General features: G+C 31.2%; 1 protein-coding gene across 2 annotated transcripts in view; it reads left to right on the top strand.

The window, feature by feature from the left end:
- The window catches only part of LOC126769682 (activating transcription factor 3), a 51,804-nt gene extending 24,512 nt beyond the window's left edge, over positions 1-27,292 (top strand). The window contains exons 2-6 of one of the 2 annotated variants that reach the window (XM_050488589.1): positions 17,443-17,925; positions 19,523-19,612; positions 21,325-21,447; positions 23,700-23,858; positions 24,133-27,292. In XM_050488589.1, coding sequence (XP_050344546.1) covers positions 17,662-17,925; positions 19,523-19,612; positions 21,325-21,447; positions 23,700-23,858; positions 24,133-24,669 — 1,173 coding nt within the window. In that variant the 5' untranslated portion in view covers positions 17,443-17,661 and the 3' untranslated portion in view covers positions 24,670-27,292. Of the gene's footprint in view, positions 1-17,442; positions 17,926-19,522; positions 19,613-21,291; positions 21,448-23,699; positions 23,859-24,132 lie in introns of both variants that reach the window. The other variant, XM_050488588.1, reaches the window with a different exon arrangement.
- The last annotated feature ends 45 nt before the right edge of the window (positions 27,293-27,337 follow it).

Here is a 27,337-nt window from a genome sequence, read left to right on the forward strand (position 1 = left end):
TAATTATTCAATACAATTTAATTAAAGAGTATGCAAATGTTCTAGACCCTGTCTTAATTTGGAGGTCGATAAAACCGTAAAATCGAATGAGTCAATCGTGAAAATCGCTGTTTAGTAGTCAGGAAAGATCTAAGTGAAATGCAACCGCCATTCACAACCCGCCAATGAGACACCTTCGCAAACAAGGCCACGCCCACCTGATGTGCTACTGCGGTTAACTTACATACATTATGTAGCTAGCCTAGTACTTGCGCAAGACCTAGCTTGTGATTGCCAATAGTGTGATATTGTGACCTTAAAAACGAGGATAGATGCAGGTTTTTGTTTTTTTTTTTACATATATTTTAAATATCATTAAATATTCATTCAATCGGTTTTATCTCAGTAGCTATATATATATATTTTTTACAGAACTATCAAATTCAAGATTTTCCGTTTCTTATTTTTTTTTTTCCTAGTCGACCAGATGGATATAAATATAGATTTTATGATTAATGATATACATCCAAGACTTTAATACAAAGTCGTTTTATTATTAATTATAACTGCTCGTATTCAAGGTCACACGAGGCCTACAAATGTTAACTAATAGAAACAAACGTCACGAGGTTTCACTATCTAAAAACTCATTTGTTACTGTCGAGTTCACTAAATTACCTGTTCTTGTAAAGATACGAAGATATCATAATACTTATAAAATACGTTATTAAATCACATTTATCATTATCCGGCAAGGTGAATACAAGCTGACCTTCGAACTATTAGATTGAAATTTTAGGAAGGGCAAGAAATTTCTTGATCGTCCAATTTAAAAAAAAAAAATTTGAGGTTTTGAATCTCTGAAATAATGCAATGTATGTTACACCATGATTCAAAACCACACATTATAAATTACTGATGATTTTATATTTTGGCTCTAAGTAATGATAAGATTCAAATTGTTCGAAATTGGAACGGCTATTGAACTAAATTTGGCTGTAAACCACATTTTATAGTCGGGTTTTCCCGAGTCTACAAATGCAGATTTACAAAACAATACATCTGTGAGCCTGAGTAGTAGATGTTTGCAATTTTAGCATCATTTTATACACATTATATTTATAAAGATTTTTTATTCGTAAAAATATTAGTTCTACCAATTTATTATGACCTAGATGGAACGCGTGACCTATTAATAAAATCGTAGAATTTGTGGGCGAGCGTACCTAATGGATTTCCATTAAGTGAATTTGTTCACGAGAATATTTCTGATCCGTTATCGTTCTTCGTGAGTGCTTGGCATGTTTGTATAAATGATTTTATAGTTTTTTTTTTAATACAAAATTAAAAAAGGCAGACATTTACCTGTTGATGAATAAATTGTCTATGACTCCTTAAAATCTATTCGCCTATATGCCTAAACGGTTATTTTATCTATGCAAAACACCATTCGTTAAAGTGCTCAAATGTTATTGGTTTTCAAAATATCAAACGTATATAACAGAAATAAAAAAGGAATAATAATATATTATTTTAAGGATATAAATTCTAACATGTAGTGTAAAGTCTTTTATGTAAATTCGCAAGTAACGGAGCGAAAAAAAACGAAACAAAAAGTGCCACGAACACAAACATTTGTAATACTTATAATAAAAACATTGAAACACATCGAATCTATTATTTATCTACGTAAAACAACTAGTCTTTCTGTTTTATAATACAGATTTTTTAACTGCTATTGTTATTATTCCAGCCGATAAAATATATTTTTTATGAATACATACAACAATATTCACTTTATATTATCCTCGATGCATGGTAATAAGTTCAAGCTTTAAAGGAGAAAGTTTTGATTCCGCGAAACAAATTACACGTTAAATAAGAAGGACTCAACAAAGATTTCCAAGGCATCAGATCATATCACATGTAACCCTATCTGTTATTGCCTGCGTAGGATTGTGGAGATCTTTTAAGGCATTTACGTACGGACAACGTAATTTAAAAGCAGATTTGCTTTAATACTACTTATTAACATCACACCGCAGTCACGTCGTAGGTTGCTATGTAATAATGCTTCACATTTTGTTTGTCAATTAATGGTTTTCCATGTATTTCAGTTTTAAAAACAATGTATTAATATTAAAATGGCAGTTTCAAAAATAATTTGTTGCCTTCTAGATATTATCCACTTTATTGTATTAGTTTTTTCCCTGTTTTTGATATTGTTTTTATTTCCTCTAGCATGCACGGATGTGTTTTTTTTCTTGATTTTTGTTTTTTTTGTCTTAAACGCTATTGGTTGTTCAAATAATTAAATAAAAAAGCTAATCAATACACCTAATAGTATACAAGTTATTACTTGAATTCCCTGGCGGTCTCAAAAGATTGACTGGGTTTTTTCTATACAAGAGCGATCTTCAGCAGTAGGTACGCCTGTCGGTAGATATAAAAAGTTATAAATAAAGCGACCAACACTTTAATTAATATAAACTAGTTCATTCAGAGCGTTTCATTCATTTATATCTTCAATGAGATCTTTTTATATATTTCTTCAATAAAAATTACGAGACAGACGTTGCTTTTAATAAAAGAATACCTAATAACCTCAAGGCGTGTAAAATCCTACATTACTGAGTAGATTATAGTGGTTAAGGGGCCTATATACTTGGTACTAATGTCTAGTGGGCTATAAAATCTCACTCCAAGCGACGTAACGATCGTAAACTCAGCCTTTATCAGACTTACAATTAATGTCTCTTTCGAGGCCACATTATACCCATAATACTATACATGTGATCGATTATAAGATAGACAGAGGAAAAGATTTGTCTTTAATTATAGTAATCATAAAAGATTGAATAGAATTATTCAGCCAGAAAACATACGTTAGTTTTTGTTACTCTCTATAAATTATTTATTAAATAATAATAATAATAATGCTATAACCTTTTAAGATAATTACAATTAATTATTACTTATTTTGTCTATCGCATTTGTATTAAGTCAATATTATGTTTAATGAGAAGTTTTATTTTCTATTTGCAAAACATATTCAATGATTTTCTTCTTGAATATGTTTTTTTATACATTTATTTACATTGAAAAGTAATTATACAAATTCAAATAAAAAATAGATACTTTAAATTACACGTCACCGCGTTGAACGGTGGCGAGAATGCTAGTAACATTTCCCCATTGAATCGCAATTCCGATTGACGAAAAACAGAAGAGTACATACGGTTACTAACCAACTCCTCTTCCACACATGGGCGAAGCCGCGGGTGGAAACTAGTTTAAACTAGTTATATAAATTAGCGCTTTTTTCTGACGTAGCTTTTAAACAATACAATTGATTTTTTTAGTTATTGGCAACAAAGGCATATTTATAATAATATAACAAGTACTTTTTAGTTGGTGAAGGTTTCTGGCTTAATACCGTAAACGTACAATAGGCAGCGCGCGATTCGTATCGGATAATTGTTGACGAACAAATTTAAAGAGGTATTGCAACGCATTTCGGGCATTAACTTGTAACTTTAAATAATAATAATATAATAACAAAAAATAATTGATTTAGTAATTCAATTATTTTTGAGAACTATATGGTACATAAAAACACATGCGTTTTTTGAATACATTTCTCTATTTTCTTTAGTTGAGATTAAATGATTTGGTTTTTAAGATATTAAGGAAAATCTTAGACATTACCAATCTTAAATCTTAAAAGTAACCTTAACCTAGTAAGGCACGTTATGCAGATGCGCATTTAAAACGAGTAAACGATTCTTATCTAAAAACTTGTAATAAATATTAAGTATTATAACAGGCTGTATAATGTATATGTTTCAAAGCTGGGCTAAGGCTTACTTCCCTTTTAGAGAAGGTTTGGAGTGGAATACTCTTGGCTCTAAAACAGGTTGGTGGATAAGCTCCAAATATACATGTGCAATACATACAGGTTACCTCAAGAAGATGAACTATAAACACAAATTAAGCGCATTAAAATAATGAAAAATAAAAAGATGATATGATATTTCATCGTTAAAAAAGACATTAATATTCTATTACTATTCTTCTAAACAGGAACTTAATATATAAAAACGAAACGTGTTGTTTTTCATTTGGCTGTGTACATTTGTATCTGTAGCGGTAGGAGAAGCTATTTTTTCAAGGTTCTGTTGATTTACATTAGCAGTTGTGTATTAGAACAAATATTATTTCGGCTAACATATTATTTTTATGACTTTTAAGGAAGCCATATGCACCTATGATTTAAGAATTGCTGTTTTCGCGACATTGATTACAAGGACGTTGATATTTTATTTGACTATTGATAATGTCCTCCTGACCGATATAAGTACAGGCAAAGACATAACATCTTAGTTCCCAAATTTGGTGGCACGTTGGCGATGTAAGATGATGATGTTTCTGTTTTTTGTTTAAAGAGTATATAAATCAGTATATTTACATGCACACTACATAGCACTAAAGATCCCATGGTTGGTGTCAGTTTGTCAAATTAATAATTATTTTTTATTAAATTATGAAAAAGAAAATAGCGTGCACAATCTTTTAACATATTTGATTTTTCTCTATAGTATAACATTTGTAAGTGTACTTTGTTCAGAAAAAATAATTGGTAATCAATACAATGTAAATTATTTCATAGATGTATGTGTGAACAATCACATGCTAAACGCAGCGTAATATTATACAGCAATGACATTGAAGTATTTGTTAGGCACGTTCGGGTGTGGGCTGCATAGATTAGGACGGCTGCGATATAGGTCAGGATCTCAGTAGTGGGCATAAACGTTACAGCAAAATACACAATAAAAATCAAATGAAAATAAAACCGAAATTGATTTTATTTTAAATTTCGAATTACGATTAAAAAATAATTGCTTAAAATATGCAATCTACATAACAGAGTCGGTAATTATAGAGTCTAATAAGTAAAATAACTAATCTCCTTTATTTTTATAAAAATCGCAATTATAAACGTGCTTCGAGACATTTTTATATGCTAAATTAGGAATCGTATGTGACGTTTTTATTTTTGTTATCCGTTATAAATATGTTTATCAAAATATGTATAAAAGAACAAAGCAATACATAAATTTGGTAATTGTATTTTTTTTACGATGATAACTATGATAACGGTTTCACGCAAAAATGAAAATGATGCTGACATATTTTCTGCTTTTTGCAAAACGTAGACTTTCTATTATTTCGCTTAATAATAATGGTAATAAAAACGTGATCACTACTAACTTTGAACGAACGGCTTTTTCCAACATCTAAATTTAACTTTACAACGTGACCAAATACGAGTGGATTAGTAATAAATTGAATATTAAATTACATTCGCCCAAATATTCGAAATGCTTATAAAATTGCTGAAAAAAGCTGGTAGCTGGTAATAGTAAAGAATACACAAACATATTACATTTATATATATATACATATATTGTGGTATGACACTCGTTAAGACCACTGCGTTTTCTGCAATATCTGTTGTGACAAGAACATTATCCAAAGAAATTTATTATACGACATCCAGCCACTTAACGGAGTCGGCACCCACATGATTTACAATCATCATTTTATAACTTAATTCTATGTAATATTGGTAGATTATAACTTTATTTATGTTTAGGGATTTACATAGTCGCTTATCAAAAACTAATGATAATTCTCATAAAAAAGTGAATAATTAAAAAAAAACATTTTGAATCTGAAGCTATAAATGTTTTGATGAATAAGAAGGACTTACGCGGATATAAGTTTTATTTATAAGTTTCAATCGACGAGCCGGTTGGCGTGATTGGTAGATGCTTGCCTTTTCACGCCGAAGGTTGTGGGTTCGATTCCCACCCGGGACAGACATTTGTGTGCATGAACATGTCTGTTTGTCCTGAGTCTGGGTGTAATTCTATATAAGTATGTATTTACAAAAGAAAAGTAGTATATGTAGTATATCAGTTGTCTGGTTTCCATAGCACAAGCTTTGTACAAGCTTAATTTGGGATCAGATGGCCGTGTGTGAAAAATGTCCCAGGATATTATTATTATTATCATTTGCACAGATATAAAAGTCAATAGTTATATGAGTACGTTCTCCTGTTTCGTATAGCAAGTGCGTGACTGCCTCAGGGGATTCCTTAATGAAACATAAGCATTACGTTCGATAGTCCAATAAGACTGTGTAATTTTGCATGTCACGTTTTTTTAACGAACTAAGGTAACATTATTGAAACAATTTAATTAATATTTTACCGTCTGTGTGATATAAATGGTCATATTAACAGTTATAATAACGATATAAATTCCTTAAAAGTAAATAAAAGTTGTGTAGGAAGTAGATATAACAAAAACCTCAGTATATTTTTATTCTAATTTAATAATAAATCATTATTCGAATCAGACTTGCCTTCCTAAATCTAAAAGAAGATAGAGTCGAATCATTTGCCTTCCCGGCACATATAAAATAAGAACAAATGTAATATTTGGGGGGTAAATAAATATACTGGACGCGTCGTTCAAAAAAATAATATTCAAAATTGAACTAAGTTTCCAGACGTTATTGTTCTCATACATAATACGTATGTCAAAGCTATTTTGACAGTTGTACAAAGTCGACAGTACTCCGGGTTAAACGTACAAGTTAAATAACCATAAATCACAAGCTATTATCAATATTAACATTATACGTATTAAAGAACGAAAATAATGTGCGACAGATACACGTTTTTTTACGAGATAATTTGGTTATTTCATTTGGATTTTTTTTGATCCACCTTTAGTGGTTTGAGACAAACCGGTTTCACACCCACACGAGATGTGCGAAAGTAGAGTCTTTTTTGGCAACTTTTTTAAATTTATTTGTTTATTCGAGTAGTTTAAACATATTGATATTATGAATACCATATAGCTATGTTTTTCTGTTACCCTGTCACGACTAAGCCACTTACGTGCATCCTAAAGCAAAAAAGTCGTTTCTTAAATATAGTAGCCTGGTCTTAACCTAGGGTAATTAAATTTTATATATAAACTACACGTCTAACTGCCTTTCTATATATTGCTATATATACATGATTACGATAAAATAGTTATTTAATGTTAGTAATTATAAAGTCGGACGAAACATTTTATAAAAATAAAGAAACCAAATGTAACCCAAGGCTGTGGATAAATTACAAAAAAAATGTCTAGGCCTAGATTATATATTGATAGATTTTGACCTGGATAGGAAAAGGTTACGGAAACAGAGAGTAACTTGCAAAATATATACATACGTATATATGAATGAAAAACTTAGTTATGACCTTAGTTTTTTATATCATGGATGACTATGGCTACTAAACCAGTTTTGTGGTCGAAGAATTATATTGTATAGATTGGTAACGCGTGTTTTGTTTTCCTTGAATTAAAATCGGTAGTACCAATTTAAAAGGAATATGAGTACGTGATTTTATTCATACCTATATATTATACATAATATAAGTTCATATACAGTTGGTAGACATGACAAGACAAATGAATATATTTCATTAAATTTTAACCGAAATATATATCCTCTATGTTATAATATTTGAATATAGAATTATATCATTAATATTTGAACAAACTACCAATGAATATAAAATAACAAAAACCCGTTAATATGACTTTACATATAAAAATAATCAATCTACGCATCTAGTTATTCAAATTTAGTACATTTTGTAAAGAGTTTTATTATTGTTGTTCTCCGTGAGCTTAACTTACAAGGTCGATCTGCGGTTACAGCTGTCAATCAACAATACAATTGGAAAAAATATGATTTAACGTTTGGTATAAATATGCTTATGATTTTTTAATATTTATTTTTAATTTTAAATCATTAAAATCCCACTATTTTACTAGTATGGCAGAAAGACAAAAATATTTTTATATTTAGAGTATATTTCGATACGAGGATTAAAAAATATAAAATAGTTAAAAAAGTTTCCATTTAAACAGTAAAGTAAAGTAATGTTGCACACAAATTCGACCTTGAAACTCCATAAACGATTCACTTCAAAAAGTGTTTACTGACAAATATTGATTAATGAGGCTTATACGCGGCTCACTAAAAACCCAACACGATAATAAGCTTAGCTAAGCTACTTATTATAGTTTGTTAATCTTTGTTTTTAACACAATCTAGCTAGATTCATTGCATTTAAAAAATCCTAATTACAAAAATGTATTCGAGCTTAATCAAAAAGTTTGTATATGTTTTAAGAATAAATCATATTTCTACACACGTCAAAGCATAAAATCAAGGCACTAAATTCAAATGTACTTTTAACATTATGTCAATTTCGTATTGTTATGCCATAAGCGTTTTTGCCACTTTGTAACTTAAGTATGTTTACTTATGCAATCATATAAATAGCTACCAATCTACGTTTGAGGACAATCGGATGACAGTATCAATGGTCCTGATCGACAATGAAAAATGTTATGTAGCGCACCTAAAATTACACATGCATAAAACTAAATTAAACAACCTTGTGGCAGCTCACGACCACATGATGACTTTTTGTTATTTACATGAATAACTAAACATATGTTACTGCTGGCTAAGTAATAACTCACGTTATACCATTATAGTATTTATAATCTACGCGATAAGAGCTACGGTCTGATGTACGGGACAATAGGCTCAGTAATTAGTTCAACGCTTTGTATGTCTCCAGGTATTATCATTTTATTAGTTTCCTGTCATAAAATGTTCGAGGTCTCGACAAAATTGCAACACCACGATATCAATAGATGCAGTTTTTCCGCTTATAAACGTGGGCTGGATTTTATACCGTGAAATAAATAACTTAGGTCACGTAACATTAACTTATTGCTCGTGTAATTTGAACGAGGTACCGACTTACATGATAAAATTCAATATTAAGATGGATTACTATTAAAAGCTTCTAAAATGTTGCCATTACTGAATGAGATACAATTTCTATATTCTTTCTTTGCTTTTTTTATTTGTCTTGTGTCGTTGTCGTTAAAAAATTACTACATAAAAATACCGATGTCTATTGAATATTTAATTATTTCATTACGATCAATATGGCATACAAGTCCTTGACTTTGAACATGAATAGAAGGAAAATGAAATTATCCATTTATATTTTGAAATACACATAAATAATAAGTAATATATATAAATACATACTGGTTTTATATATATAAGATTGCGGTTAATCCACGTTCACCATGTTTCTGTGGTGTTAAATATTTATTATTACTTTTAATTTAATTCAATGGGGGAAAATATGTATACTTTAGATAAACTCAAAAACTGAATTTCCATATACACCGACAGTGCCGATGACTGAAATTTGCTTCAAAATATCGGGTTTTTATCAGGTTTTATTATTAAAAAAGTTAATCATTGTCCCGGGTGGCGGGTTTTGTCAAGGCAAAACATTGTGGAGTTTTTTGTGAATAATGGAACATGTAGCGGGACTGTTCCCATCAAAATGGAAAGGACGGTCACGTTAGGCATAACCTATGTTCATTGATTCAACTTTCGAAGCTCCACATGGTGTTAATTTCATCGTTTCGGTGTGTGACTTAAGTAAATGACTAAAACGGATCCGTTTTACACGATAACTCTTTCCACTTTAGATATTTTTAGACAACAATAACTTTTTATTATTATCACGATGAACTGGTGGTAGGGCTTTGTGCAAGCTCGTCTGGGTAGGTACCACCCACTCATCAGATATTCTACCGCAAAACAGCAATACTTGATATTGTTGTGTTCCGGTTTGAAGGGTGAGTGAGCCAGTGTAATTACAGGCACAAGGGACATAAAATCTTAGTTCCCAAGGTTGGTGGCGCATTGGATATGTAAGCGATGGTTGACATTTCTTACAATGCCAATGTCTAAGAGCGTTGGTGACCACTTACCATCAGGTGGCCCATATGCTCGTCCGCCTTCCTTTTCTATAAAAAAAAAAAAAAAAGAACGTACATTTTCTAAAAATGTACTCTGTTTGGGACTCATAGACTTTTTGCGGTCGCCGATTCACGGCTACGGCATAAGCCTTCATCTTTATGTTTTTTTTGACAGTTATATATTTCATTCATTCAAAGATTATTCAAATGGAACGTCAGCTATTATGTTAATTGTACACCTATCAAAATAATTCGTGCAGTAATATACAGTGTACAAATATGATAGGTACGTTAATCGTGATTGCAGTAAGACTAGGCATTACGGATAATAACATGCATTTAATGAAGGTTGTACATAAATAATAATTCTAGTGAATTGTCTATGATTTTATGTAAAATATAAATGAAAAGTATTAAAAAACAATTAATAATAAATTGTTTATGTTTTATATCAATCATTACAAAATTATGGTATGATTTATGTTTTCAATACATTGAAGTTAAAACATGGGAAATAAACATAAGTAATAAATCCGAATCAATTTATGCCCATATACATATACAAATGAAATACTAATCCTGAAATTTCCTACATATAAGTACATTGTATCTTTATGCACTATTCCAATTCAAGCAATCCAGTGATTTTTGTGTGTTTCAGTATATAGACCTAAAATCACAACATCTAACATAGTTTGTTTTTTGTTCAATATAAATATATAATAATAAAGACAACAATACATTATAACATACATGTAAATATTCCGTTTTTAATGCATTGAAAGGCTGAAATAGTAAAATTCTAACTAAAAGATATTTGGTACCGACGTAATATTCATAAGACGACACTATGTGGGTGTCAATATTCAATGCAATTTTTTTCGTCTACAACTTGACAGACGCGAAAAACGAGCGAACAATGCGTTGCCAAACTTCCTTTGTTCCTTTTACGCGATGTATAAGTGAATACATAAAAACCGGCGCTGAATTATACAGCAGACGATTAGATTAAAAAATCAGAAGTGACAAGTAAAAAATACAGGATACATACAATTATAACTCCTACATAAAAAAAAACTGTTAATAAATAACTACAGTCAAGCTCGTAAGTGACATTAATAATATTGTATGTATAACACCCTAAATGTATAAAATGGGGCAAGGTGAGGCAATAAAATGTGAAGTAGATCAGTAGTTAAATTTTATGATGTATTAAAATAAATTACGCCGACTTTCCTGAACGCGTGTAGTTTTTAATTTAAATGGATAATAAAAGATGAAAGCTGAACCGCAGCTGTTTGTTATATATATATATATATATATATATATATATATATATATATATATATATATATATATATTTTAATTATGCGGAATATTGGGATAATTTATATTTTTACAAGCTTACATTTAAATGCACAGACAAAATTGTAGAGTATCTAAGTTTTCGAGCATTAACTTATGTATTGAAATATGAAATTAGTGTTAGTGGTAAATTAAATACAAAACAGACATGCTATTATGTTTAACATGACTTTTTAGAGAATATTAAAAAATCGTTCGATCGTACAGTCTACACAGTTTTATTCTATGGTGTGCCGTAGTGTGTGTTTCGGTTTACTCTGAACACACCCACCGACGCCGAAATTGCGGCCGATAGTTTTTGCCCGCTGCCGAGTGTCAAGGACACACTTCTGTTGCTACGTTCAGAAATAAGTTAAATATATCATTTGGTTTAACACGAGAAAACGATTATGAATAGGGATGTTATAAGCATTGCTGCGTTTGATTTTAAAAGTGTGTTTCAAGTCTCATTTTCATAGAGTTTACTTTTGTAATAGATACTTAATAAAGCAATTCATAATTTGTCTTCTTATTTGTCGTTACATTACATTTAGATTTTAATGACATAAATCAATTATTTATTTATTCTAAAACATTAGAGTTAAAACGGAAGGTGGAGCCAGTTATATTGATGTCATTGACCTTAATGACTTATGATAAAATAAATAAGCTTAGGCAAGTTCTAAACATCCGACTATTAAAATATTAAATAAAATAATTATATAAAGCGTAAATAAGTACCTAATTATTAAATATAAGTGACTAATTTTAATCCATTGTGATTAGTGATGTTTTAAATAAATAAATGATTTATTCTATGACATTTGTTTGTCTGTATTTGCTTTGTTTTATACTTATATTGTATTATACCTACTAAATATTTTGAGGAAAGTCTACGATAAAAAGTATATCTGCATTATCTATTACATTAAAACTGGGTATCATCTCTACTTTAACAACACTTTAAAATAACTTGAACAATTTTTTTGCATCGAAATCGTTTTTTTCGTACCAGTTTTTACCATAAATTATTGTGCAAAATTATTCAACTTACAAGTCGTTCTTTTATTATGTAAGATACAGCCTCGCCCACTTGACATACGAATGAGTTTTATTTATCATTTAGCTATTCGTTTCGATGAAAGGTTCTTGATTCAATGCGAAATAAACCAATTCAACTCGTGCCTCGAGCTATATTACGTATTTTTACACATGTTAAAGTAAGAAATAAGTAATTTTAGTAGACACATTAGTATTTTATTTTATTTTTAGAATACATTTTGTCTTAATATATTTTATATAAATAAGACATGATGACACTTTGACTCGAAAGTGCTACAAAACTAATAATAATTACATTATTTTCATAGCAAAAAAGAAATTAATAGCAATAATATGATTCCTGTAATAATAAAAAAATACCATATACCATATAGAAAAATGTATAAGACTGCGTTTAGTTTGATCGTGTTTTGTATAGGATATTATGTCCATATATCTTAGGTAACTGGAATGCTAAATCAGGAACTAGCAATTACTCTACAAGAAAACGTGAAATAGATACTTCAATGTTTAATCAATTACAATAACAATTCATTTTAATGTAAGGTCAGTTATTTTATGATAAAAATTTTTGTAAAATTATTAATAAAATACGACTGTCCTTGTCATAAGAAATGAAGTTTTTTTTTTATTATTATATATTATCATTTTTTTTTTGTATATTTTGATCGTACAATTTGTTAAAAATAAATACCTACCAACATAATGTACTGACAGCAAATTTGTTTTTTTTTTCATCTAAAATAGACATAGGCAAACAACTTCTAACACTGTGCCAAATTTCAATTTGGCTAAGATAGTATACAGACATAGGAAGGGGCATCAAAATCTTTAACAACTCATGTTAAGACATAAAATATATATATTTCCGTTATCATTTTCAGAGAGTTAATTTATCTAGTAGCTGTTTGCTAAGCTTTATTATTTGTACCTATTAAGATTATAGAGTATGAATCTTCATATGTAGTACTTTACTTATTCTTTATGTTATAGGTAGGCGGATGAACAAATGGACCAACTGATGTTAAGTGGTCACCAACGCCCATAGACATTGGCGATGTAAGAAGTATTAACAATTCCTTGCATCGCCAATGCGCTACCAACCCTGGGGACGAAGATGTTATGTTTCTTGTGCCTGTTGTTACACTGGCTCACTCATCCTTTAATCCGGAACGCAATAATACTGTACGGAACGCAATAATACTGTACGGAACGCATTAATTGCTGTTTGGCGGTAGAATATCTGATGAATGGGTGGTACCTACCTAGACGGGCTCGCATAGAGCCCTACCACCTTTTTAATGACTTTTACCTCATGGTAAATTCACCTTTACACATAGATACTGGAAAAGTAAGAAATATGAATCGCTCCTTACATGCTCAATATGCTACAACCGTGATATAAACTAAAATTTAAGCTTAAGTTTGCCCCTTGCGTGTGTCTTTGCAATTCCTATCACATAATTCGAACATGAATACAACGTTACGATATTGGTGCTGAGCGGTAATATAACTGGTGAGTCTACCTTCTTGTTGAAATATAGTCAGGATCTGTCCTACCACCGGAAAAAAACGTATTCAATAAAAAAATACAGACTATACATCTGTAATCCACTATTCATTTGTGTAAAACCATATTAAAAACAGAGTAAAGTAACAACCTGTAAATGTCCCACAGCTGGGCTAAGGCCTCCTCTCCTTTAGGTTTGGAGCTTATTCCACTACGCTGGTCCAATGCACATTGGTGGAAAACAAGTTTATTGTTTTTTATTAATAACTGGTATTCCTAATTAATCAAACCCATTATTATACTTGATATCGTTCATCTAACTGGTAAGTAATGGAAAATACTAAAATATTTCTCAAAAGTGAATAATAGCTTTGTTTACAGTTAGAATTATCTATAAAATTTAATTAGGCATATATTAATATTTAGCAGTATTGATACTTTCTGATATTAATAAGAGTTTTATTAATTGGAGTTTTGGAAAGATAACAGTATTGTTTATACGTTTCATGATTATTTACACCTCAATCCTAAAATTTCAGAATTTAAATAAAAATAGTAATTGAACAAAGCGACAATTGTTTTGTTCTGTAACATGCCGCTATTAAATCTCATAATTGTCAACAATAATAACGATGTAATATTGTATAAAATATATTTAATTTGCAATTTTCTTCTTTGTACGGCCACAAAACTGGTGACATTCTTCGCTATTATGTCGTGTGCAGTTTGACAGATAAATAAATGATATGGTCTCGTTATGGTTAAGGTTAGGTCTCAAATAAGCAATCAATCTTACATGGTTAGTCACTTGTATAATGCTCATGTATCATTTAAAATATATACATATATGTATAAAATCGAAGGGTCTTGTATTTGTTAATTGACTTAAAACGGACAAAGGTTGAAGGTTCCCTTCTCTTATTTATGTGGTATATAATTTATTAAATGTAACACCTATCGATTAACTACTAATTATAAGTTTAAATATATTAATTCAAGTAATATGAAAACAAAATCAAAGATAATTAAAACATTTCTTTACACATTCATATCAAAGGTCTTAACTATAGAGCCGGATAAACACTTTTGCTCAATCTGTTTTTATATTTAATATTTATAATTGCATAAATTATATGCATATCGTTATTGCAAGCTTGTATGTATTATTATAAGTAATTTTGAAATTATTTATTATTTTTCACATTTATGTTTCAAAATATCTTTAAAAAACTCAACTCAAGGCAAAAATATATAGTTGTCTTTAAACTATATACAATGTATAATTCGTATGGTAATATCATTTTATGTTTCAAAGTAAAGATCGCTTATTTTTAATATACGAGTAGAGATATAGATGTGTAGGTACATATTATTACTTAGAATGAGTATAATATCTCAGAGACGTCAAAATTATACATAATGTCCAAAATCATTCATATTTTCACGTGTATCAAATGAAAAATATATTTTAATATTATTATAAAATATGCACATGCGCATTCATGTATAAAACGACCTTCGTATTCCTATTAAGCTACGTTCATTCATTACTTTACGACCACTTATTATTTTATGTTTCAAGTCTTTTAGCATTTTTTAATTCCACACTACAAATTAAAAATAATAATATTTTAAAATACTCACTAGATAAAATTGTACAAAGATATGCGTATATGTAAAATATTAAAAAAAAATTAAATAGAGCTTCAGGTAATTTAAGATACCTTATCAGTTTTTTCTATATTAATTGTATAACTATAATAATATTTACGCTAAATCAAATAGAGTACTTGTTTTGTAACTAGCATTCATAATGGACTTGTTGCTTAAACAGTAATAGAACTAATGCAATTAAGTTGACATACATATATATTAAATCGTTCGTAGCTAGTGAGCGGGTGCGGCTTAAAGTAGGTTACCTATTTCTCGTAGCAAACACGAGGAAAAAGAACCGACTCAACTTCAGCTTCAATGTTCCTTATGACGTTACAGAATCAAACTCAGACGACCCCTTTCTTTCAAGCTTCAGCTCATGAAGTTTTCTATCCTTTTCATTTTCATTATAAATCTATACGTGCGAGTGAAATATGAGATTCGTCATTCGTTTAGCGTTATTTGAGAAAGGACAAAGTAATTTGCTGTTATTTTCCCCCTTCATTGAAATGAGTGTATAAATTTCGTAAAAAGAGTTTAAGCGCTGCAAAGTAAAAAATGAGAATAATAATAAGTAAATATGTCAAGACTTAATGTTAGCCCACGCAATATTGGCCGGATACATTTATTTTTCATTTCCCTTTTTTGGGGTACGGACGTCCTACTGCCAGGTATTAGCATATTATATGGTAGTATCGCCCACGCGTCTCGAACAACTGTTATTATGTAGGATTAAAAAATCTTTCATATATTTAAAAAATCCTTTAAGGAAGTGTCATTATTATCGTTTTAGCTTTCTCTAATTATTCGAATGTCAAATAATCCATGCCAATACATGATATTTGAGCAGATGTTTCCTTAACTCACGACACGGCCAGATACCAAATGAAGGTCAACATCGTTTCGGATATTTAAGTTTTCTAAAGTTATTGCTGTTAATAGTTTAATATTGTCAATATTTTTAGCAATCATATAAACATTATCCTCTATATTTCAATCTGACAAAAAAGTTCACTGCATTTTATATATGATTTTTATGATATGGCATTTTACTAACTAAACAATATTAAAGCTGGAATAGGTAAATCATTATTCGATTCTTTTACACAATGAGTTTATTATAGAACCATAAATCATTGTGAGATAAAACAGATACGGGGAGTGGCAGTCGAAAATACCTATAAGCGGTTTGAACCTTGAAGACGACAATCTATTAGGCGTCGTCCGACCATATTTCTGTCGGTGAGGAATTTTACTTACATACTACGAGAGGAATAAGCAAAACTGTACGCAACTAGGTTACCAAGACTCAGGGTTTTATTGTATTTACGTGACAGATATGACTATAGATATCTACATACGTCGTTATAAACGCTGGGTCAAGGTGCCGTAAAGCTTTCGAGTTGTATAGTTATCTATATAGGGAACAAGCTCATTTAGCTCCTGTTTTGAACACATTTGCGGATCGTGTTTACGGTCACGGCGCGTCCCAGTTGTACATCGAACACCCCAATTTCCTCACCGTGTTGTCTATGCTAACATCGATATCGTGGTGTCAGCTAATGACTTAATCCATGCATGTCCTTGTCGCGGTAATCCGCACGATACCGCGCCCGTTCGAACAATGGGCAAGACGACACGCTATACGGAAGAGCGTTAAAATGCGTCGTAAAAAGCGCTAGTTTTAATTTTATAGCGCGCGTTCAATTGGTGCCTGTAAAAAAGCGTTTTATTGAAGTCGCATCCTGGATACGAGGTCGCGATGCTCGGATAGCTCTAATTAAAAACTCGCTGCGAGCTCTTGCGAAACCGGGGCCCCGCCGAATTGCGAAACCAAGACTTGCCCTTTGCAAGACTTTTATTGCGCATTAACATACTATTTTATTTTAGGACAAACAATCGCCCAATTTATGGTTTAGTAAAACTTTATACTTACGTAAACTTTTTTTTATTTACAGATAGCGTAACATTGTTACCAACGTTACCTCCCTGTGAAGACTTCTAATCGGAAGACTTAAGTGCCATCGGGAACCAGTTTACCACAATAGTGATATTTAGCATTAGGACATAGTGATAGTGCGTAATCGTGATATAGACTTAGTGATAATTCGTTGACCGATAGTTTTAGTGTGAAACGTAACCAAAAAGAAGCGAAACTGGCTCCTTACAAGGATATAATGAATTCGTCGAGCATAAGCTCAGCTGTGCCGACGATTAAATGTGAGGACACTTCCCCGTCGCCGACGGCTGCGGTGGGTACGGACGGGGAGTCGGGGGCGTATCTAAGTGTGAACGTAAACCTCAGCGCTGCCATGATGAACCTTCTCGCGGCAGAGGGCGCCGGCAACACCACGCTACGGACACCAGAGATTGTTAACGATGTCATCACCATGACAAATCCTCTAGATCAATACAGCTACGATAAAAATTCAAGTTTCAAGGTAAATCATATTTATATTCAAGAATCGTTTAAGATACACGATAAAATACCTATTTAAAATGTAGTATATCATCTCGTATGTCGTTTGATATGATGTAATTAATGCATATGTAATTTAATGGTCACGTCTCGAGCAAATCGTAAAAGTAATTACTTTTAGCGACCTTGAAATATTACTTTCTTAAATTAAATTACTTCCGCAACATTAGGGTAAAATACTTAAGATAAAATACTAAATATTTTTAGGCTTGGCAATAATAATGCAACGATAAGCTGTTTTAATGGTTAATTATAAAGCTAGTTTTTCAACCTTTCAATTTCAAATTACAAATCGATCAAAATGCAAAAGAGATCCTTACAGTATTTAGGTCCGTTGCACGCGAAATGCTCGTTCGAATGCAAAATAAGCAATTGAGTGCTTGCCAAGCATTAGATGCCACGTAACACCACGTGACTAATAGTCGTCATTATAAACATTGGATAATTCTAAGCGCCATGCAATTTTAGGTCATATATATGAATCCGTAAAACAACTAGACTGACAGGCGCCGTTGGTAACTTCTGTTGTCTTGTATTTTATTACTTTTTAACGTTTCACTTTATAAATTAGCGTCATTAACATTAAATTGTACTTGGGAATGTAGAGCGTGAAATGATCACGAACAAAGGGTTAATCTGTTGTGACCCATCTTATTGTAATTGTTACATATTATTCTCTCTCATAAACATATCCGCTGTATTACATAATGCTTTACGGAAGCCAATGAGGTTCTATATATTTTTTCTTATTGGGTTTTTTATTTATAAAGATTTATATACATAATATCCAAACTACTTGATTTTATGTCGACAATGAAGATATGTAATTTAAAAGAGTATAGAATATAGATTGAGAGTGTATTAAAAAAGGTGATCTTATTATTGAAACAAAAAAAAATCTTCGAATTCGTCTCAGATATATGTTGTAACAAGTTACAATGTGTGAGAGTACCCATGCAAACAACGTACTTAATAATGTACCAATATTTGTTTTACGTAAATAATTACGGAACCCTCCGACGCGTATGGCACGGTATTCACTTTCTAACAAATTGTTTATTTATGTAGTAAACACAACGCAATAAACCTTATCAGTAGGTATTACTCAAGACAAATATTTCATTTTCAATCAATAATTGATCTATATTATACTTAATCTTCCCGTAGTTGTTTGTGTATAAAGTACGGAGTTTATAATTATTCCACTAAGTCAAGTGTATAAAAAAATTAAGACATATTTTAAGCAAACTGCATAAAAATCCACTTTAATAAACATGTCGTCTGTCAAGAACATACGAAGTCCATTTAACAAGTGAGCGGTGACATGGAAAACATTACTTAAAGCTCATTGTAGATTAAATCTAAATAAAAAAAAATTGTACACAATTTCAAATCGAAAACTTAGCCATCACGTCGACGCTTCTTTGATTTCATGGTTGCATTTATGATAAATATTAATACAGCTAACTATTGAACTTAAAACAAAAAATTAAAATAATATAAAAAAGTTAAGTGGGTTATTATTCAAAATTGCTCAATTAATTTCCCTTTTATTACAGAATGCGATCTGTCAAGACTCCAATTCTTCAATGTCTAACAGCTCCTCTGCTACTTCACCAGCATCAGGCACTCCGCCCAGCATACAAAAGGTATGTTTTAAATTATAGGTAACTTTTGATGATAACATAAATAAAGTCGTTTATCTTGATAACGATACTTAAATTAGGTACCTATATACGAAGAGTTTTTGTAACTTAATCGTTATAAGTTGTACTATAATAATCGCATTATAGTATTCACCTTTTGAAAATGAATAATTATACGAAAAAACAGTTCTAACTAATGTATTACGGCTTATCTTATTAGCTCACCGCATTGAGATTTAATGTCAGGACGCAGTTTCTTCGATTTTCTTAAATCATAATAAAAATATTGCGTTGCAGATTATTTAAAAGTACATAAATGAGCGTAGCCCTTATTATTTATAAGTTATTATACACAAAAAATTTAACACGAAACTTCTATTTAAGTGGATTTAAAAGAATCAAATATAATGCAAATTAATTATTTCTAAAAATCAGAACGCTTTCTGCAGTTCGAAAGATTGTTATCGTTTAATCGGTTGATAAATATGTAAATACTTTTTTATATAATTTGTCGGCATAAATATATATCTCAGATTTTAATTTACTTAACAGTTATGTAATTTACGACTCTTATAATAAATCAAATTTAATTAAGTGAATTTGTTTGTTTTTTACAATCAAAATCTTTTTATTTATTTATATGTATATATTATTGCTTTAATATGTAAATTGATTCTAAATGATCATAGAGAAATGTTTATTTCTTATTTTAGATATCTCATAATTTAATTGACCGCCATGTTTGTTAAGATGACATTGAATCTTGTAAACTTTATTATGACTCCGCCCCCGATATTTCATAATGATAGGTATATTAAATGCCAACGCGAGGTATAAAATTTGAAAAATATTCATTTTTGTTTCTATATATTTTTTAAGAACGTTTTTCATGTATTTTTTCAAGTTCTTTATGGTATATCAATTTCGCTCAAAACTTGAGAAATACTTATCAAGAATACTATTATAATACCTTAAGATCCATCATAACATCATTATTATTTTGCCAAGAAATTATTCTATTTTTTATTATATTCGTGCAAACGTTTCTTTAAATATAATCGAATGGAATATTTAATGTTTCTCTTTGCTTAGAAGTTAAACAATGAGCGGACGTTTTTAATGTGAGAAAAATGAACTCTTTTAACTATAACAATAATAAAAAATACGATTGCATTTGTCCACATTATCAAGATAGGTATATTATTAAGATTAACACGAGAACATGCATGTTTTACAACGCCATAGCATTGATGCCATCATTCGAACGCGGTAAATTCATATAAATATATAAAAATAATCTTACGCTTTTTGATTTAAGTGACTTTTAATATTACGTTGAAAAACATTCGGCACGATTTTAAATGTCATTTATTGATTGATTTCTTTAAATCGTTATTTGCTATTTATTTTAGATGATATTTAATAAATATGAAGTCATGACCGTAATAACCCTGCATTACGAAATCATTATGATTATAATTACGTTCGATTTCTCGTTTTATTATCACGATTCTAAATAAGTTTTCAATGAGTTATTTCTAATTTATTAATTACATAAAAAAGGTACACACAATATGGTATTCTTTTATTATTCGCTAGTTTTTCATTGAATCAGTTTTATGAACGTAAAATATATTTTTACTATATATAATTTAACATATTGATACAAAATTTCTTTTCAGACGTGTTCGGAATTAATAAAGGCTGGTTTAAAGTTATCCATAGAGTCAAAGAGGAAGATGTCAGGCAGCGACACAGATGGAGGATTCAAGCGGCTTAAGAAAGAGGAAAGCGATGATGACTATGATAGCAGTCATACGCAAGCACCTAAAAACGAGGTAATTAAAAATATATGTAAATTAAAATATGCGTACTTTTTTGGTCATTATAGAGCTACTCTTTGCATTCGAGATAACAAATTTGTTTGGTTTCTTATAGTAAAACTGATAAGATGATTTGAAACTGCTTGTAAGTCAATTTACGTAAATTGCTTGTAAGTCAATTTACGTAAATATACATATATTGAATATCACTACGACTCAACGTTGTTCAGACTAAAGTAATATAAAACTAGGCGTCATCCGTTTGATTTTAACAAATCGTGATTTAATTGACAAACGTCATTAGGCAATATACAAAATATACGTACAGACATGCATACGAATACCGTCAATGAGGGTATCTACCAGGAACTCATAGTTCATGAAGATTGCGAATCAAAACTAAACTGGCTTTATAGCGACTGAAGAGCATTATAATTCAACGGCTTTATTGAAGTTTTATGAGCTTACAAAGAAAGCTGGCATTGCAAATGTGACTATGTTCGTGACTTAACTTCCTGATTGAAAGTTGACGACAGGACGATGAGAAATTATTGTCATTGGAAATGAGTTTGAAAGCGAGTCGATGCATTCAGACCATTGTTCGAATGAGTGATTTTAGTTAAGGACGTTTGATAATATTACAAAGCAAAAGTTTTATTTCATTTGAGTATCACTTTTTACCTTAATTGATGTATATATTTTGTTTTCATTGAATTTTTTTGATTCATAATGCTTCTAAGTTATATAATATACTGGCCGCCAAAAAAATCGACCCACCCGTATTTTTTTACTTAAAAAGTTGTTATCTTAACTATGCGACGACCTAGGTGGATTGTTTTACTTATGGGACATACATTTAACATTTTATTACCCACTTGATATTGATTTGGAGGAGTTGTAAGTGTTATTGAGGATATTTGGAATATTTTTAAAGTATTGATAAGAAAACGTTACTTTGTGCACAAAGTGCATGGTTAGTTAATTTCCAGTTCTTAACGCGGAGTCATCTCGGTTCGATGTTTATTATTGATTAAGTGTATGAAACTTTGTTGAAACAATAATTTTAATAAGTTTAAACATAAAAAATGGATACTACTGAAGCAGAAGCTGCTCAAGTCGTAGCTCTTATTCATGAGGGGTTAAGTCAGCGAAATGTGGCTAGAACACCAAAATTAAGTCGTTCAGCGGTGCGAAGAGTGTACAAACGCTACTTGGAGACTGGGGAGTATCGCCGGAGACCAGGATCTGGCAGGGGGCGTGTCACGAACCCGACCGATGACCGTTTTATTGGTTTGACTTCTTTAAGAAACCGACATCTTTCGGCTGTTGACGTTCAAGGTAGACTCCGAGAAAGTCGTGGAGTGTCTGTGAGTGAAAATACTGTAAGAAGAAGCCTTCGAGAGCAAAACTTAACCCCTCACAAGCCAGCAACAGGACCAAAACTCACAGCATCCCATCGACAAGCAAGACTACAATTTGCTAGGCAGCACGTCGATTGGACACTGGACCAATGGGAGACAGTATTGTTCAGTGATGAAAGCCGAATGTCTCTAGTAGGCTCTGATGGACGACGTAACGTCATGCGAAGGCCAAGAGAACGCTACTCTCAGTGTTGCATTCGAGAAACAGTCGGATTTGGTGGTTTTGGGGAGGTATTTCTTTGACGGGACGCACAGAGCTGGTTTTTTTCCGTAATCGTGCTGTTAATGCTGAAACTTACATAACGGACATTCTGGAGCCTCATGTGATGCCTTACGCTGGATATATTGGGGATAATTTCCAACTTATGCACGACAACGCACGACCTCACGTCGCTAGAATTGTTAAAGGCTATCTCAGGGAAGTCGAAATTACAGTTATGCAGTGGCCAGCCAATAGTCCGGACTTAAACCCGATAGAGCACCTCTGGGACCAGCTAAAACGTACGGTTCGAGCACGAAATCCAATTCCAGAAACCCTGAATCAACTGGAAGCTGCTCTAACTGAAGAATGGCAACGGACCCCACAGGAAGACATTAAAAAGCTAATGAGGTCACTTAATAGGCGTATGCAGGCAGTGATTAGGTCAAGAGGAGGAAACACTCCCTATTAAAGTAAGATTTAGGCACCCAAATTTAAAAACAAACGGCATAATCGTTTTGTACACAAAAAAATAAAATTGCTTAAAATTTTGTGTTTTCGGGGTATGGATTCTACCGAGAAGAAACGGCTATAAACTCGGTTCAATTTGAGTATATTATTTAAACTTGTCTTTTTAATTTTTACAGTTAACGCCTGAAGACGAAGAGCGTAGACGACGCAGAAGAGAAAGAAATAAAATAGCAGCTACGAAGTGCAGGATGAAGAAACGCGAAAGGACTGTCAATTTGGTGAATGAAAGTGAAGTTCTTGAAACACAAAATATAGACCTGAAGGCGCAACTTAAGGTACATTGTCAAGTGTTTTTATCTATGAAATACGGATGCAGGTTGCCAGCCCACAGTGTTAATTTAAATGTTAATAGTCAATACCAAAATATGTTAAGATTTAAAGTTTTTTTAGTCGGAAAATAATTCAAAGTCTTAAAGAAATGTTGTACGTGCCTATCTAAACTGTTTTTTAATTATTTACTACAAAATATATATAAATATACATTTAGTTAGTGCGTCAAATCAAAGTATGTAATTTTTCATTTAAATTTAAATTATTTTTTGGTTTCAGGATCTCGAAGTCCAGAAACGGCAGCTGATTGACATGTTATCGCTGCACGCGGCTTCTTGCGTCAAGAACAACGCCAACGCGAGGACGTCGCCTTCAACGCCCTACAACATGATTCGAACTTTCGATTCGCCGACAACATTCCCCGTCTCCTTCGACACCCACTCACCGTACATACGACCAGAGTCAGCGAACATACTCGCTTCGAGCTACACGTGTGCCACTCCCATCAACGGAGACTCCATAGACACCATATCGTCACTCGAAACGTCGTACTTGACACCGCAAGCTATAGACGTCGAGTACAACAGTCCGGACAGCGTCCTCAGTCTTCCTCCAAACTCCGACGCAAGTTATATCACTACTGACGGTTACTTGCCGAAAACGACCACGATCTTAGGTCCGATGGAGCCCGAGGCGGAATATTACGAATCTGAGTTAACCTATGTGACTCCGCAACAATGTCACAGTTACCCGAGCAACATTCAAGACAGCCAATCAAAACTCAGTAACAGTCTAAACGACGGCTGTCTCGTTTAGTGGCGAGCGATATTACAATGTGGGGTCCAAAATTACTTTCACACGTATACGTATAGTTAAGACCTTGGAATAAAAGAATGTTTCATCCCTTATTAAATCGCATTCGTTTGAATTTTGATTCGTTATTAAATCTAGTTATATTTTTGATGTATTAAAAGCACATCTTTCTTGATTTGTCACGCCAGTCGTCGGAAAGGTATTATTTCGAAACGAAATCGTATGTCTACTGTGTAGAACAACAACGTAGATTAGTAGGGAGCTTGTAACTTAACAGTTACGTGCTGTATTAACAACCGGATATATCTGATATTTGCCGCAATGCGGTGTTTGCGATGTCACATCATACGTTTAATTTATTGTTTTAATTTTTCAAGTGTTGTGAAATAATAAAAAATCACCATTACCGTAACATTCAATAGGACTGTTTAACAGTCGGTAGGTAGGTATATTTTATTTTTACTATAGATTAACTAATATTATCGCATTCGTTATTTTGTAAGTTCTATAATTTTGCTTTGATCTGTACAAAATATTTATCTAATTCTTAGATCTGATTAATTTAATGGCGGTGCAATTGTTGGAAAGATTTGTTGTAAATATAATATCCCTACAATAGCTACCTATGTCTAGTCGCCAATAATGACGCCAAATTAAAAATACATGCATCACATAATAATATATGTATCTGTGTATCTTTCAGTACAATTTAACTAAAGATACCTCCTGTTGAAGTTCCGTATATTTTATTTTACATAGAAATATATTCACAGATTATATCGGGATACTGATATTCCATTATACGTTGTTCGCGTAAGATTAGGTGTAAGACGCTTTAACTCAGAATAAGTGGTGATAATATTAACTTGTTATCGATAAATTACTTAAGTTTAGATTTATTGCGTATTCAGCTTACATTACTAATAATTATTATATAATAATATATTGCATAAACACGCAGTGTTGAATGAAGGACATCAATAAAAGTGCCTGTTTCAATTATATTCATAAAATCGATTTTGATTAGGATGCTGACGTAAAGAAAGGTAGCAATTTCATGTGCAATATTAAAAGGCAACTTATAAGAACCGTTTTAATATTAGAATGATTAATTCGAAAGTCCGATATTCTTGATTTATGTATCTAAAGCAGTACAAATATAGCGCACAGAATAAGTCAGCAAAGATTTTAAAGAAGCCAGACTTACGGAAAAGCAGTGCCTTTTACAACCAGTGAAACTAGTCTCTCGGCTGCCAACGTATAACGGCATTAAAGCAGCCAGTCGCGCAAGCATTTATTTTTTTATTGTTATTGTGATAAATAAAAATATCATTCGTTCAAAAATTATAATAAAGATTTAATTTGTTTTATAGTAGTTGCAAATCGTGAGTGGAAATAAGTGATTATTTTCGGTGTAAGAACCGCGACCAAACGTCTAAAGTAAATATGACAAACCTGTGTAATATAGCAACAGCTAAATATATCGTAGTTGTCACGCTTGGAGCGCAGGTGTAGATCGTAGCTTTACAAACTATGTAGCGTGTGTGTTCGATTCTAAGATATTATAAAAGAATCGCCGATCATTTTCCGTTTTGAATAGAAAAGTTTAACAGTTGGTGGTTTTTTTTTAATTAAAAACATTTTATGATAGTTTGTCAACTTGATTATATTTCTGTTATAGTATGTAAATGACTACTTTCTAATAAATGGTTGTTGTATATCGATGGAATATTTAAACCGCGGCTAATTATGAACTTATATATCCTCGTAGTAATCTTATGCCTAAGATTAACTTTGTAGGGTTTATTGAATTCGTAGTGTTTTTTTTAATTCTACTCCAATTTTCGAATAAAATAGTTAACAAAGAGCACTTGGCATCGCTTGTTGTACATTCTATCTCTGTCGAAGTCGAAATTTAGATGATTTCTTACTTCTGCGCATACATTTTGGGAGATATATTGATCAACACTATGATTTTTCTTCGTTATAAATTCCAACATGAAGTTTATTTCCATCCTCAAGTGCCTATATCCGCGTTGAATACAAAATAAATGAGAATTAAAGTTGAAAAAAGAAATTGTATACATTTAAGATATATCTACTTTACATATAATGATATTAAGTATTTTGATATTTTGGTATTTAATAAAAATAAGAATATGTATTTCATGGTGGTTAGAATACCTTTATAATAATAAATATTCAAGTTTTAACTGTTCATTTACTTTTATATATTTACAATTAAAAATTTTATGTATAATAAAAATATATTTTTAAATGGTTATTAGACTTAAACAGATACTTTGTAATATTGATAAAAAATCACATTTTAATGATATTTTCTTGATCACTTTCAATGTATTTTTAAACTACTTAAATTCAACTTCTGTAATTACAATATGTATTTTAAGATAAGTACGCCTCACATCTATGTAATGCCTTTTAATAACTCTATGAATGATTGCAGGATGTATTACAGTTAATGGAAGTTGTTATTGTGAAATTTTATCAGATACTTATTTAAGTGTTAAACATCACTTGTACCTGCTTCTTGAATATAAATATTTTGACAATCGAAGCAAAATTACTGTGCTTATCTACTGAAAATAAATCATATATTGAACTATTTGTTTTTTTTTCTTCATAACAGCCAATAAGGTATAATTTATTA

The sequence above is a fragment of the Nymphalis io genome, chromosome 7 (genome assembly GCF_905147045.1).
Source record: "Nymphalis io chromosome 7, ilAglIoxx1.1, whole genome shotgun sequence".
In the NCBI taxonomy this organism is placed as follows: Eukaryota; Metazoa; Arthropoda; class Insecta; order Lepidoptera; family Nymphalidae; genus Nymphalis; species Nymphalis io.